The sequence below is a fragment of the Rhinolophus hipposideros genome (assembly GCF_964194185.1).
Source record: "Rhinolophus hipposideros genome assembly, chromosome: 1".
Classification (NCBI taxonomy): Eukaryota; Metazoa; Chordata; class Mammalia; order Chiroptera; family Rhinolophidae; genus Rhinolophus; species Rhinolophus hipposideros.
Genome location: NC_138047.1, coordinates 82,468,113 through 82,484,958, shown reverse-complemented (window position 1 = coordinate 82,484,958; position 16,846 = coordinate 82,468,113). Strand labels below are relative to the sequence as shown.

General features: G+C 35.4%; 1 protein-coding gene across 1 annotated transcript in view; it reads right to left on the bottom strand.

Moving 5' to 3' along the window:
- Positions 1-2,063: 2,063 nt before the first annotated feature.
- The window catches only part of ENPEP (glutamyl aminopeptidase), a 97,944-nt gene continuing 83,161 nt past the window's right edge, over positions 2,064-16,846 (bottom strand). The window contains exons 19-20 of the mRNA XM_081051031.1: positions 5,656-5,734; positions 2,064-4,616 (exon numbers count right to left, since the gene is read on the bottom strand). Of these exons, the coding sequence (XP_080907157.1) occupies positions 4,464-4,616; positions 5,656-5,734 (232 nt within the window). The 3' untranslated portion in view covers positions 2,064-4,463. The remainder of the gene's footprint in view (positions 4,617-5,655; positions 5,735-16,846) is intronic.

The following is a 16,846-nucleotide window of genomic DNA, read 5'->3' as shown; positions in this document are numbered from 1 at the left end:
CCATTCCTCCTGTATACTAACAATGAAATTTCATAAAAAGAAATAACAAAATAAGTTCCTTTTGCAATTGCAACAAAAAGAATAAAATATCTAGGAATGAACTTGACAAAGGATGTAAAGGACCTACGCACTGAAAACTACAAGACATTATTAAGAGAAACTGAAGAAGAAAGAAATGGAAGGATATTCTGTGTTTATAAACTGGAAGAATTGGCACCTTAATTATTGAATTTACTTTGTAGGTACTAAACCCTTGAGTTAATATTCATAATTTCCTGTTATTGACAGTGTATGGTTTGAAAAAGACTGGGACCTGACCAAACAAGGCAAGACAAAAACTATGACCATATTATGTGAAATTAGTATTTACATCACAACATGTATACTTAAAACTTTTTCCTTATTGCCTAAAAATAAAGATCCCTTCCCCCAATACCATCATGAAGTATGAAAATAAAAATATCCATCTGAGTAAATATATGCATGGCAATCAGAACCAAGATTTAGGGTAGATTCTGGGGCACAGTTACATGAAACATGAATTTGGTGAATGAGGTTAAAAGATCAGATCTTAGTTGACCACTGAGATTATTCTCAGCTTTATAAATCAAGGCCAACCCCTCTAAATGTTGTAGATCCCATGTTGCTCTGTTCTCTTATTTTATGAGTTTACATTTGATTTTAAAAGTTTAAGCTAAACTTTGAAACTTCATGTAGAGTCATTGACTAATACTAGCTGTATCCGGAGTATTGTCTATCACTTTATTTATTTTTATTAAATTTATTGTAAATTATAGTTGACATTCATTGTTATTCAGCTTCAGCCTTAGGTGTACAGCCCAGTGGTCAAGCATCTACACCATCTGTGAAGTGATCTCCCTAATAAGAGAAGTGTCCACTGGATACCCTACAAAATCTTTACAACATTATTGATTATATTCCCCAAACTGTCTTTCGTATCCCTGTGGCAATCGGGTAACATAATGGAATCCTCTCCAGGAAGGGGAGTGGCTATTTGTGAACCATAATATAGTCTGACACATTGCCTCTCCTTAGTGCCCTCAGTTGCTTAGGTTTGGATATTACTCAACCAAGTTTATTATATTCTCCAAACTAGTGTCTTAAGTGGGCACGGGGGGATATCATAATAGTGACAATAATAGCATCTGTCAAAAGTGCAATGAATCACTGAAGTAGTAATTAGCAGAAGTTTATTGTTCACACACAAAAAGGATAGTTCATGAACTGGGAGAACTCAAACCAAAACATGGAATGAGGTTCAGGGATATATTGTTATAAAATAGCTTATATAGTGAGAAGGCAGTACCTTTGTTTTTCACAGTGATTGCTTATAATATTAACATTATCTTACATGATAGGGAATTGGTTAGTGGTTACCTCATATCAAACTTGGGAAACACTTTGTTTAGTTCATGATTTCCAGACATATAAGAAATGACCCAGAGGCATAAACAAGAAAAAACGTAAATTAAAATTTGCTTATATGACTAAACTGATTTTGTCTGCTCAGGGAGTTTTTAAGGCTGGTCTCCGTTTGTTTTTTTATTTTGACACACCTAATGTTGATTGAGTGATTATTTCCCCTATATTACATGCATACTTTGCATGCATTTTTGCATTTAATTTTCACAACATCCCATTGAAGCAGTTACTATTTTTATCCCCACTTTATAGACAAATAAATTGAACAATAGAGACATTAAGGGCACTGGACTAGCAAGTAGCTGAAATTCAAACCTGGGTCCCTCTAATTTTAAAGAGTGTGCTTCTACTCTATCACAGTGGTTAAGAATATAGGTTCTGGTGCTAAACTGCCTAGATTCAAATCCTTGCTGGTGCCATGTACGGCTTTTTTGGCCTTGGGCAAGTTTGAAACTTTTCTGTCTCAGTTTCTCCATCTGTAAAATAGGGATGTTAACAGTACCACCTCATGGGGTTTTTATAAAGTTTAAATATAAAAATGAATGCATGTGGAGTGCTAGTGTTTAGAATAGTATTTGGTAAATAAAAAGTGTTGGCTATTATTATTGTTATTTAGCAATGTTTTGGAAAGCTCCATTGGTAATTCTACTCCCTTTCCTTCTGTTCCCTTCTTATCCCTAATCTCCTTTGAGAACTACTGTTCTAGATTTTTGTTCCCACCTCATTTTATGTGTTTTTGGACTAACACGTCACCACCATGGAGCACAACCTGGAGGAATACCGTTGCCTTCAATCCAGCTGTATATCTCTGCTTGCCAGACCTGCCTCACCACCACTTTTGCACTCATGGCTTATTATTGAAACTTCTGGTTTATATTTATGTGGGTGCATAGTAATGATCTGAAATACAGGAGTAAGCTACCTAGAGGGAAGGTAGTAACACTGGCCCCACTTCTTGCTACATGATCTTGATGATTCCTTCCAGTTACATTTTTAAAGTTGATGATTTTTACTTTGGCTTAATTTTGGAAACAACGTACTAATTTTTTCCCCCTGTGAAAATTGTGACAAGACCTAGTCAGTACAGTAGTATACTGTGCTTGGCAGAAGCCTATCTATTGGTCATCAGCCTTTTAAAAACCAGATACCGTTTGATAAGGGCCTGATGGGCTAGTGGAATTACATTATGACAAAGTGCGCACAGCTCTTATTCATGTGGGGTAAAGAGAACTAACCTGCTCATTCTCAATTTTAGTGCTTAAAACAGAATGAAACAGAATGACCTGTAGACAGGTTGGAATCCGTTTTACTTATCGTCTCCCTCAAACTTACATTTTTCTTTATAAACTTCATTTACTACATACGGCAGAAGGATAAACCATCCCCTTTCCTTATTTGTACACTTGAAACAATATGTAGACTTCAAGTGCTGGTTTTGACTGTGATCAATCAGAAGTTAGAGTGTAAATCCCCATGAGTATAGTGGAGTTATTCTGATGATTTGTGGTGCTAATGTATTTCTTCTAAAGTAATTTTAAATAATATTTTTAAAGTTTTGGTCTGGAAATTTCTTCTTTTTATCATTTTATTTCTTCCCAATCTACATTTGAATTTGCCAGCGTGTGGATTGAGCAATGATAATTAAGAGACAGCAATAAGAAAGTTCACAAAGTTTGAGAGAACTTGATTAGGACACATTATTATGTAAATAAAATGAAAGCTAAGATTTTTATTGTTTTTATGTGCTTCAATTATCATCAAGCCAGTCTTAAATTATCTTATACGTCTGAAGGTTCCAAATAAATTTAGATTTTCTAGATATAGCAGACTGGAACATAGTAATTTACCGTCTTTTCTGCTTACTGGATTTAAATTGTGAATCTACTAGCCATCAAGTACCATATTAAACATAATCAAGTCACGAATATAAATTTGATCCGTGCTATTCTGTATGGATTAGGGTAGGGGTTTATACATAAATGTTACTATAAGAAGATACATCTTCAGATATGCAGAGTCATGCTGGAGACATCCATGTGTTTCCTCATTTTCACACTTAGATTTCTAGGTTAGTTTGAAGCTAAATTCTAATTCCATTTAGTTATATAGAATAATCAGGCTTCGCTTTTTCTTGACCAGTTGCCAATTATTTAGCCTTTTCCCTCTAAAATCCATGGAACAAAGTTGAGCATTATCTTCCCTCTAATTTCACAGAATATTTGAGGAGCTTTGTAGGGAATGGAACAAGTTGACAGAGTACTGAGCATGAAAAAGGTAGGGTTTGAATCATATTTGCATCATGATAAATTATTTGGGGAATATTGCAGTTATTATTCAAGAGTAAAGTGACACTGAAAAACAATATATATTTTTTCAAGGTAATCATTCAGATTTATTTTAAAAAGGAGAGGAGAGTTCTCTTGTTGATTTTATAAAAGCAATGGCAACAGTCAGCATTTTTTTGGCTAATTCATGCAATCCTTGAGTAAAATTTAAGCCCAGTTATTTTGGTAGGATTTAAAGGAATAAGACATATGTGAATAAAATGTTGTTAGATCTGTGTAATTCTGAATAGTAAAATAAAGATTAAGATGGTAATATTGATCCCTCAAATACTGGTATTTAAATGTTAAAAATCAATAAAGATAAAAGATTAGTGGTGTTTCTTTGGTGCTAAAAATGTAAAGCTAACACCAAATTGTTCTATTTTCACAGATTTAAGATACAAAGAATGGTATTTAAAGACATTAAAATGGCTATTGAATTCTCTTCCGTTTGTAAAGAATCTCCTATGAAGTACACTTAGAAGAAATCCCTGAGTACATTAACTACTCTATTAGTATCTTCCTTCATAAACAAAGACAAACAATTTTAAAGCTTTGTAAGACATAAAACGTATTGCTCGGCAAAAGCAGTATCTGCGTATAAGATTCCCTCCACAGTGCTTATAAATTAGGCCACCAAATGACTAATAACAGAAACAATAGATTTACAAAGTTAAAATATGATATTTGAACATATTAATTATTTTTAGGTAAATCAAGAAACCATTCTCTTATAGTCTCTCTGTTTTGTTTTAGCCACTCGATATTGTTTTTCACTGTTTCCAGTACTTGCTCCCTAGGTTTTTCTCCTGCTCCAGCTTCTGGATATTTTTTGAAAAAGTTCTCTATCTATAAAAGAAAGGGAAATAAATAAGAAAGTCATATTAAGCTCAATTATTCTTCAAGAATTTCACTTACAAAACTGGATTTGTTTCCTTCTTACCTGGAAGTTCAGTATCACTACTCAACATTAAGATACATCTCTTGATGCATCATTTAGATTGAGCCCATCTCTCAGATTAGCCATTAGCACCCAAGGCTTTTGGCAACACGTCAAGCCAAAGGAGGCTCTGACATATTGGGGAAAGAGGGCAGCAGAGGAACAGCTGATATGCCCATTCCTGCGTCTGCTGGTTTCTCTATTTTCTGTGCATTCCCCAGGGTGGTCCCTGGAAAATCTATGGAATGATGGCTTTGTTTAGCCTTTCACTCTTGGGGCCTGAAGCATTTTAATGCACTTTCAGTTTTCTTATTAAGGACTCAAAACAAACAAACAAACAAACAAAAACCCCAAAACTGTTAAACTTGATTCTGTCCTCCCACTTGCCTCCAAATCTCTCCCTAAAATTCAACCACAGTATTATTTGCTATTTACAAAAATAAGAATTATTATGTTTCTTACCACAGAGAAGAATGTTAGCATTCCAATTTCTAATTACACAGATATTGAAAATTCATACAATGTGTCCAACGTTAATATACATTTTTTTTCCTCTGGGAATTGAGATATTTGAAACCTAAAAGATTTGGGTTTAGTTTTGAAATTCCAAAACTATGAATTCTGAAAGGAATGACATCTTGTCCAACTTACTCCAGGGTAACATTTACCAGGAAAGGGGAGATATACTGTTCATGCATTGGTGGTGACCTGCATGATCTCATGCAGACCTCTGAGCTCTGGGGGCCTTGCCTGTCTCAGATTTTAGACTTTGTTTCTTGCTTGTTTGAATTTTTTTCAGTTTAGGAAAAAAACAGTTATACATTTAATTAGATACCATAATTTATTTCTTCTTGTCTTCTGTAATCGAAATAGAGAAAATACTGTTTCTCTTTTAGAAAAGTTAATTTTTTTCCTTCTAAGACAAGTTCAGAGGTTTTGTCTTCATACCTGCCAAAGCTGTAGTTCAGTGTTGAATGGCTCTGCTATTGTGACAATCCGGCCAAGGTTTCTGTCATTGAGTGTGTATCTGAAGAGAAATTTTAGGGAGTAAAAGGGAATATAAGTACATAGAACTTTAAATCCTTTCTCTAGATGCAGACATTTCCCTTTAATTTTGTGGGTTTTTTTTTAAAGTAATTTTCAAAATAAGCAAAACATTTAATTCTATTCAGGAGAAATTCTTAGTGAACTCTGCACTTCATCTTTTAGATAGATTCATACCACTTTCCCAGATGTGGTAGACTGCTTGTTGTATTCCTCAAATCAGTTCTCCTTTTATCTGCACATAGGAAAATCCAGCTAGAGACTACATTCTCAGCCTCCTTCATAGCTACGTAAGTCTAGACAGGTGACCCAATTCTTATCAATGCAACATGAGCAGAAGTGTTCAATTTCTTCCACCTCCTTGCTTAAGGAAATTGCTTGCCTTAGGCCTCTTGTTTTCTTCTCCCTTTTCTCCAAGCTTCAACCACATAGATAGGATAAGCCTCTAGGCTTCAAGCTACAAAACCACCTAACCACTTGGAATGCTCACTTCAGGAGACTAACCTGAGTGAGAAATAATTAATGTCTTTCCAGCTACTGCATTTCTATATTTCTGTTATAGCAGAAAAGCTCTTTCACCTTTATGATAATATTCTATGCACCTTCCTGCAGATATGCAAATTTGAATATAGGCTATTTATTTTACTTTCAAAAAACTGTATTAGCAACTTGCATATTTGGGTTATGTTCTGTATCAGCCGGGCTAAGCAAAGACAGTTGAAGCTAAGTGCAAAGATAGAATATCATCTCTATTTCTGTCCCTTTTCCATTTTCTCTCTTAAAGAGCGAGAATCAGAAATTTCCTTGCAGACCATAACACCAGTGATTGTGATACAGGTAAACATCACATCACACCTAATCACAGTGCAAGAAAAACAACTATAAAAATACATATAAAATGTGAACCGTTGGGATGTTGAGGAAGAATAAAAGAAAATATATCAATAGATAAAGAAGTTAATAAACAGTAAGAGAAATTTTACTTATAAAAATTATTGCATAGCAACAGCAGAAACCATAAAGATAAAAACTGATAAACTTTGTTGCATATACCTTTAAAAATTTTTAATATTAAAAATGTCCTAAAATTAAAAGTTAAAATTTATTACTTTGTTGTAAAAGGAACCAATATTTTCACTATATAAAGAACCCTTCAAATTAGCAAGAGGGAGAAATATACAAACATGAAATTAGCAAAACAATGAATCAGTGGTTTGCAGAAGAAATATAAAGAGAATATAGACCAGTGGGAAGAAGACAAAAAGTTCTGATGAGTAACCATGATCTTCAGTGTACTGAAGGTTCAGTGCTCACTCTTATCACAGACACCACTGAATTTGAATCCACCATGTGTTTCATCCTTTATGTCTTAGAAGTCTAAGGCAAGCAATTTCCCTTTACTTCATGTCATCAGTCATTATCCAAAATCTAAGACTCTGAGGCATCTATTCTCAACATTGTCCCTATAATGTACATACCTCCTTGCCTCTGATTTAGCCTCCTAGATCTCCCCAATCTCTTGAACCCTTCAACCTAGTTCTCTGAAACTATCGTTTTACAGGGAATGACACTTTTCATTTGGGGAATGTTTATTTTCCCACATCCTTCGTAGCACCTAGTCAGAATTGGAATAGGTATGCCAGGCTCCCCATTGCTGCTTCCAGACTATTATTCCTCGACTCTCTTTAAAAACCTATGTTCTTTCAGGTTATTCCCCCTCACTTAATTTATGATACACTTTGGCACCTGACTCCTAGTTTTCCTTTCTACTCCAAGCCATTCCATAATGCTGGGTTATTACAAGGTCCACATGGATGATCAATACAACATCTCAGCTCCTTAGTTTCTTGATCTCATTTCCAGTGATATTTTCCTCACTCGAACTCAGCCACCAATTGCAATGGTCATATCTTGTGATCATCTATAAACACTCTTCATCTAAAATTATTTGTTTATGCACCCCCCATGACATAATTTACAGTTCAGTTTCTACTATGACCGTTCTTTGACTTTATTTGGATTTCTGTCCCATTGAGCATCCCTACCCCTAGTTTTGCCTGGACCATCAACTCTTCCTCTTCTTTCACTTATTTCCTTCTGTAGTTTAGATTCCACAGTCTACTGTTTTCAATAACATTTTTACCTAAGCCCTAATCTCCCTTATATTTTAATAGTTTGTGTTTAGCAGAACTTCAGCTTTGGATAAAATCAACAGCCATTTTCTCTGTGTTTGAACCAGGTGGCCAAGTTCTGTCAAAGGAGGTCACCCACCTTTCCCCATAATGTATCACTATAAATTCACAGATATCAATCTTAAATAAGCTTTGCACCTTGACAATCTTCCTATACTACCTTGGCAAACTCATTTTCTTCCTCTTTGAATTGCCTTTTTCAAATGTTTTCACTCTCCTCTAACCTCCAAACACTTCCCGTTTCCTTCCTCCCCACAAAGATGACCTTGCATTCTACTTGACAGAGAAAACGCATAGTAACTCCTATACAAATGTAGGTATTTTCCTCCTATCACCTGTGTTGTGGTTCCTATTTTCCCCCACTTTCCTAAAAACTTTATTTAAAAATATTTTTTTCTGTCTTACACATTAAATTTCTCATTTTTCACTGGATCTTTCTTATCAGCTTTTAATATATTAAACATACGAAAATTATCTTCCATATTATTTTAAAAAACCCATTCCTTTGATCTAGCTCTTATCTTAATTTCCTTTCTCTCACCTCCCCATTCATAATCAAATGTTTCAAGATATTTCTCTGCAGTTCTTGTCGACATTTCCACCACTGACTCATTTATTGACTTATTTTAATTTGGGTTCTGCCCTCATCACTCCACTGAAAACCTCTTCTGGAGTTACAATAACTTATACACCAATAAATATAATGAGCATTTTTTAGTCTTCACTTTACTCAAACCTTAATTAGCATTTGACAAGGGGCTGTAACCTCCTGGAAATAATCTTCACTTTAAAATCTCAAAACAAATTCAATGGCATCATATATAGCAAACTGAAATCATCATTCTCCTTCTTCAAACCTTATCTTTTCTAGAAATCTTGGCATCATCCTTGATACCTTACTTTCATCTCCCATTTCTAATCTACCACCCAATTCTAACTGTTGTTCTTATGTCTTTATCTTCATCATTATATCCATAGTCCAACCTACTACTATTTTTTGCCAGGACTACTGCAATATCTCTCTAACTGCTTTTCCCAAATTCACTGTGGCCCCCATGTAGGTCTGTGCTTTACCTCAGTACCAGAGCTTTCTTTTCAAAGTAAAATCAATCATTTCATTTTCTTATTTAAAACTCTTTAGTGACTTATTGCTCGTAGAACAAAAGCCCAAATGTTGACATGACCACGTAAAGCTTGACCCTTATCTTTTCTTATAGTAAGCACTCAGCCGGAATGCTTCACCACCTGTTCACCTAATTAACTCCTGCCCTTTCTTCAGAATTCAGCTCAACCATCACTTCCTTAGGGAAGCTCTTAACCTCCAACTTCTCTTAACTTGGCCAATTTCCCCTTTACGCTATTTCAGTGTGCCTTGAACCTCTTCTATTTGTAATTATTACAGTTTTAAGCATACACGTATTTGTAGGATTCTTTACTCAATATTGATCTCCATCACTAGACTCTAAGCTCCGTGAAGACAGGGAACTGGATTTGTTTCTCCTTATCATTGCATCTTCAATGGCAAGCAAAATCCCTAGCCTATAGTAGACGCTCCATAAGATTTACTAGATAAAATAATTATAACTTAATATATCAGATTTCACATATTCTTTTAGCAAGAATATTTTAAAATAATAGTGCTCAGTATTGGCAAGGATTAGAAAAATAGGTAAAGTTATTAGTACATTTTTTTCTGGGTGACAATTATGCAACTTTCATCAGAAACCCTAAAAATGAATACATCATTTAGCACAACAGTATTACTTCCAGTACTATTTATATCCTGAGCAATTTGTCAAGGACATTCAAAAAGAACAAAGAGATTCAGTTTCAAAGATGACCATAAATACATTATTTATATGGTGAAAAGTTTGGAACAATTCTATTATCTAAAAGATGGAGGATGACTAAATAAACTAAGATGTATCTACCCATTGAAATACAATTGAGCATCAAAAATCATATTGAAGAAGCACACTTAAAGACATTAAGGAGGGGGCAAGATAGTGGAGTAGATAAATCACATTCTTGCCTCCTCCCACAACCATGTTAAAATTAAAACTAAATTGTAGAAAAATCAACCTGGAGATTCATCTGAAGACTAACTGAACAGAAGTCCTATAATGAAGGATATAAAGTAGAAGCCACATTGAGACTGGTAGGAGGGGTGGTGATGCACAACAGCCAGCCCCACACTTGCATGTGGCAGTTAAGAATTGGGAGAGATATATCTCGGTCGGAGAGGTTCCCCCACCCATGAGAGAAGGACCCTAGCCCCACACCAGGCTCCACTACCTAGAATACCAGTGCCAGGAAGTAGAGCCTCCACAACATCTGAGAAAAACAGTGGGGGTTCCACCAGTTTGGGTGAGATAGAAAGCTCCTGGAGACCCAGACGTCCTCTTAAAGGGCCCGTGCACAGACTCAATTGCTCACAGGCACTCACCCTGCGTCCCAGAAGAGGGACAGTGACCCAGGAGGTAAAGAAACATACAGGGAAAGACTGAATTATGTGGCTTCAGGGCGAGGACAGGAGGGACAGTTGCTGTTTTCCTTGTGTAGAATTCTCCTCTCCTGTAGGCAGCAGGTGGGTGCCATATTTCTTGTGTTGAGCCCTCCCGCCCACGTGGCCAAATCTTAATCTACACTGGCCTGGTGATTCTCTGGGACCTTGCCCCACCCAGCTTGCACACTGCCTGAGGCACTTTCCCTGACCAGCAACCAGACACACCATACACACTCCATGAAGCTCTTTCAGCAGCAAACATCTGGCCTCAATTTGCGTGCAACTGGAGGAATTTTGCAGCCAGCAGCTAGCCACAGCCCATGCTACAATCTTTCTTGGACAACTCTTGAGGTTGACAGTCCCCAGGCAGGCACCATCTGGCCTCAGTGTGCTCTGAGTCTTTTGCTAAGTAGCTCCGGGCTCAGCACTGTTGCCAAACCAGAATCTATATTAATCTGGTGAACACCAGTTGTCCCATCCTGGGGACTCCCTGAAAGCCTGCCTCACTGGACTCATATACTCCATGAGGCTCTATTAGTGGCTAAGCCTTATGGGCAGCTGGCAGGTGACAGCAGGCCTTGGGATGTCCTGGGCTTTATGTTGAACTACAGCAGGCCCAATGGTGGTGGCAGCCATCCTCAGTTTGCGGAGTGGCTTCTCCCATGCCCAGGTTCAGCACAGTCAGCAATGAACCACAAATTGCTGTAGCTCCTACCAGGTAGTCCTGAGCCAGTCACAGGCAGCAGCTGACCTAGGCCTAAACTGGAACCCCTCCCAAGAGACCCAGAACCAACATACCCAGAGACAGGCTTCAGAACACAGCAGAGTACTACCCAATTAGCCCCACAAGTGGTGACCTCAATGGGTGATAACAGCAGAGAACTGATTCAGCAATTTGGAAGACAACATAGGAAAAAACACCCAAACAGAACAGCAGATATATAAATTTTTTTTTTAAATGAGGATAATTTAAGGGACCTCTGGGAGAACACCAAGTGTAACAACATTTGCATCATAGGGGTACAAGAAAGAAAAGAGAGAAAGCAAAGATTTGAGAACCTATTTGAAGAAATAATGAGTGAAAACTTTACTAACCTGGAGAAGGAAATGAACACAAGCCTAGGAAGTACAGAGTATCAAACAAGATGAACCCAAACAGGCCCACATTAAGACACATTACAATTAAAATGGCAAAGGTTAAAGACAAACAAAAAACCCTAAAAGCAGCAAGAGAAAGACAACTAGTTACTTATAAGGGAGCTCCCATAAGATTGTCAGTTTATTTCTCAACAAAAACTTTGCGGGTAAGAAGGGATGGGCACAAAATAACTTACAACCAAGGGTACTCTACCGAGAAAGGCTATCATTTAAAAATGAAGGAGAGATAAAGAGCTTCCCAGACAAGAATAAGTTAAAGGAATTCACCACCACCAAACTAGTATTACAAGTAATATTAAAGGAATTTCTTTTAGCAGAAGGGTGAAGGGAAAACATAAATATAAATAATAAAATGTCAATAACTATGTATCTATCAATAATTACTTAAATGTAAATGGATTAAGTGCTCCAATCAAAAGACACAGGGTAGCTGAATGGATAAGTAAACAAGACCCATGCATATGCTGTCTACAAGAGATGCATCTCAGATCGAAAGACACTCATGGACTGAAAGCACAGGGATGGAAAAAGACATTTCATGTAAATGGAAACAAGAAAAGAACTAGGGTAGCAATATTTAGCTTGGACAAATATTTAGCTTAAATTTTAAAACGAAGACTATAATAAGAGACAAAGAAGGACATTACATAAGGATAAAGGGATCAATCCAACATGAGGACATAACCCTAGTAAACATCTATGCACCCAACATAGGAGCGCCTAAATATATAAAGCAAATGCTTACAGACTTAAAGGCAGAGATTGACAGTAACAAAACCAAAGTAGGGGACTTCAACACCCCATTGACACCAATGGACAGAAAATCAACAAGGAAACAGCAGCATTAAATGACACATTAGGCCACATGGATTTAGTTGATATTTTTAGAGCATTTCATCCCAAAGTAGCAGAATATACCTTCTTTTCAAGTGTACATGGAACATTTTCCAAGATAGACCACATGTTGGGGCACAAAACAAGTCTCAATAATGTTAAGAAGATTGAAATCATATCAAGTGTTTTCTCTGACCACAATAGTATGAAACTAGAAATCAATTACAAGAGAGAAACTTAAAAACACACAAACACATGAAACCTAAAAAACCTGCTGCTAAACACATGCTGCTAAATAATAAGTGGCTTAACAATGAAATCAAGGAAGAAATCAAAAGACACTTTGAGACGAAGGAAGACAAAAAACACAATGACCCATAATTTATGGGACACAGTGAAAGCATACTATGAGGCAAATTCATAGCGATGCAAATCTACTTCAAGAAACAAGAAAAGTCTGAAATAAACAATCTAACCTTACACTTATAGGAACTAGAAAAAGAAGAGCAAACAAAGCCCAAAGTGTGTAAAAGGAAGGAAATAATAAAGATCAGAGTGGATATGAATGAAATAGTCTAAAAAAAAAATACAAAAGATCAATGAAACCAAGAGCTGGTTCTTTGAAAAGATAAACAAAATTGATAAACCCTTCATCAACTCATCAAAGAAAAAAGAGAGAGGACCCAAATAAATAAAATCAGGATAAAATAGGAGAAATGATAACTGACACCACAGAAATATAAGGGATTATAAGAAAATACTATGAGAAACAAATGGACAATAATTTGCCAACAAATTGGACAATCTGGAAGAAATGGATAAATTCCTAGAAACATAACAATCTTCCAAGACTGAATCAAGTAGGAAAAGAAAATCTAAACCAACAGACTATTACAAACTAAATCAAATTGGTAATCAAAAAACTCCCAACAACCAAAAGTCCTGGAACGAATGTCTTCACAGGTGAATTTACCAACCATTCAAAGAAGAATTAACACCTATCCTTCTCAAACTATTCCAAAAATTTCAAGTGGAATTTCCCAAGCTCATTTTATGAGGCCACAATTATCCCTATCCCAAAACCAGGTGATACCACAAAAAAGAAAATTTTAGGCCAATATCCCTGATGAACATAGATGCAAGCATCCTGGACAAAATATTAGCAAATCTAATTCAGCAATACATTAGAAAGATCATGTACCATGAACAAATGGGATTTATACCTGGGATGCAAGTTTGGTTCAATATCTGCAAATCGATGAACATGATACACCACATGAAGAAAATGAAAGATAGAAATGACATCATATCAATAAATGCAGAAAAAGTGTTTGACAAAATCCAGCATCCACTTATGATAAAACCTCTCAGCAAACTGGGAATAGAGGGACCATACCTCAACATAATAATGGCCATATACAACAAACACAGAGATAATATCATACTCAATGGGGAAATGCTAAAAGCATTCTCTTTAAGATCAGGAATAAGACAAGGATGTCCACTTTCACCACTTTACTCAACATAGTATTAGAAGTCCTAGCCACAGCAGTCAGACAAGAAGAAGAAATAAAAGGCATCCAAATTGGAAAGAAAGAAGTGAAACTGTTGTTACTTGGAGATGACAATATTATATAGAGAGAATCCTAAAAATTCCATCAAAAAACTATTAGAACTGATAAATTAATTCAGGAAAGTAACAGGATACAAAATTAATAGTCAGAAATTGGTTGCCTTTTTATACACCAACAACGACTATCAGAAAGAGTAATTAAGAAAACAATGTCATTTACAATTCATCAGAAAAAAAGAAAAAGAAAAGAAAAGAAAAAAGCAAATTTAGGAATAAATTTAACCAACGAGGTAAAAGACCTGTACTCAGAATACTATAAGACACCAAAGAAAGAAATTGGAGAAGATACAAATAAGTGGAAGTCTATACCATGCTCATGGATAAAAAGAATTAACATCCTTTAAATGTCCATACTACCCAAAACAATCTATAGATTCAATGTAATCTCTATCAAATTACCAATGGTATTCTTCCCAGAACTAGAACAAATAATTTTAAAATTTATGTGGAACCTCAAATGATTCCGAAAAGCTGCAGCAATCCTGAGAAAGAAGAACAAAATTGGAGGTATCATGCTACCTGATATCAAACTATACTACAAAGCTATAATAACCAAAACAGCATGGTGCTAGCATAAAAACAGACACATGGATCAATGGAACAGAATACAGAGCCCAGAATTTAACATATACCAACATGGTGATTTAATCTATGACAAAGGAGGCAAAGCTATATATACAATGTGGTAAAGACAGTCTCTTCAATAAATGGTGCTGGGAAAACTGGACCAAAAAAAATAAAACTGGACCATCTTCTTATGCCATATACAAGAACAAACTCAAAATGGATTAAAGACTTAAATGTAAGACCCAAAACCATAAAAGAAGAAAACACAGGAAGTAAACTCACAAACATTACCCTTAGTAATATTTTTACTAATAGATTTCCTTGGGCAAGGGAAACAAAAGAAAAAAATGAACAAATGGGACTACATCAAACTAAAAAGTTTTTGCACAACAAAGAAAACCATCAACAAAATTAAAAGACATTCTACTGAATGGGAGAAGATATTTGCCAATGATACATCTCATAAGGTGTTCATATCTAAAATTTATAAAGAACTCATATAACCCAATACCAAAAAACACAAGGAACCCAATAAAAAAAAATGGACTGAGGACATGAATAGACATTTCTCCAGCGGACATACAGATTACCAATAGACCAATATGAAAAGATGCACATTGACAGTAATCATTAGAGAAATGCAAATAAAAACCACAATGGGACATCACCCCCACCTGTCACAATGGCTATCATCAATAGATCAACAAATGTTGTTGAGGAGGCAGAGAAAAGGAAAACTTCCTGCCCTCTTGGTGGGATTGCAAATAGGTACAGCCATTATGGAAAACAGTATGGAGGTTTCTCAAAAAATTAAAGATGGAACTACCTTATTACCTAGCAATTTCACTTCTGAGTATTTATCTGAAGAAATCCAAAACACTAATTTGAAAAGCTATATGTGCCCTATGTTCACTGCAGCACTACTTACAACAGCCAAGATATGGAAGCAACCTGCCTATCAGTAGTTGACTGGATAAAGAAGAGGTGGTACATATATACAATGGAATATTACTCAGCCATAAAAATCAATGAAATCTTACCATTTGCAACAACATGAATGAATCAGAGGGTATTTATGTTAAGTAAAATAAGTCAGGCAGAGAACGACAAATACCATTATGATCTCACTTATACGCGGAATCTAAAGAAACAAAATAAACGAACAAACAAAACAGAAACAGACTCATAGATACAGTGAACAAATTGATGGTTGCCAGAGAAGAAGGGGATTGGGGGCTGGATGAAAAAGATGAACGAATTTAGAAACCCAAATTGGGAGTCACAAAACAGTCACAGGAATGTAAATTACAGCATAGAGGACATAGTCAGTAATAGTGCAACAACTATGTATAGTGCCAGGTGGATTCCAGACTAATCAGGGAATCACTGCATAAGTTATATAAATGTCTAACCACCATGCTGTATACCTGAAACTATTATAAAATAACATTGAATGTCAACTGTAACTGAAATAAATGAACTATTTTTTAAAAAGACATCCATAATATAGGACGATGTGAAAAAAAGTTATAAAACCATATGTATAATATTCCATTTCTGTAAATAAATAAACAGCCATAACTAATTACTTAAGAAAAAACAGTAGTGTGACAACAGGGCTTATTTCTAGGTGGTGAGATTATGGGTGGTTTTTGTATCCTTTTTGCTTGTCTGCATCTTGTACAAAACAATACATATGTACTCATATTATAGTAAGAAAATGGGGATTTAGAAAAGGAAAACACATTAAGTTGCTATAATGATATTCTATAGATTCAGGGAAAGTCTGAATCTTTCTTATCTGTAACAGGAAAGAAAACAATTTTTCTCAGTGACCTTCTATAATTTCTATAATATTTCTCTCTTTGTTTTTAGGTACTAAAAATTAAAAGACATATTTGGGAGCTAGCAATGGATAGATTGAATAAAGACTGCAACTACCTACATAAACACTAGAAGTGTAAGAACAAAGTATGTTCATTCCCAAGAAACCAGTATCACATGTAGCATTTAAGGAGAAATATGCTATATATTTATCATATTGATTACTTTTAAAACTAAAATAAGGATTTAAATATGTCTTAAACATTTTGAAAAACAATTATATGAAAATAATGTTTGTGGAATTAATATATACACAAGTATTATGATGTTTCCCAAAATGAATGACTTTGATGCACACAAACTTTTAGTTGTTTATTAAAT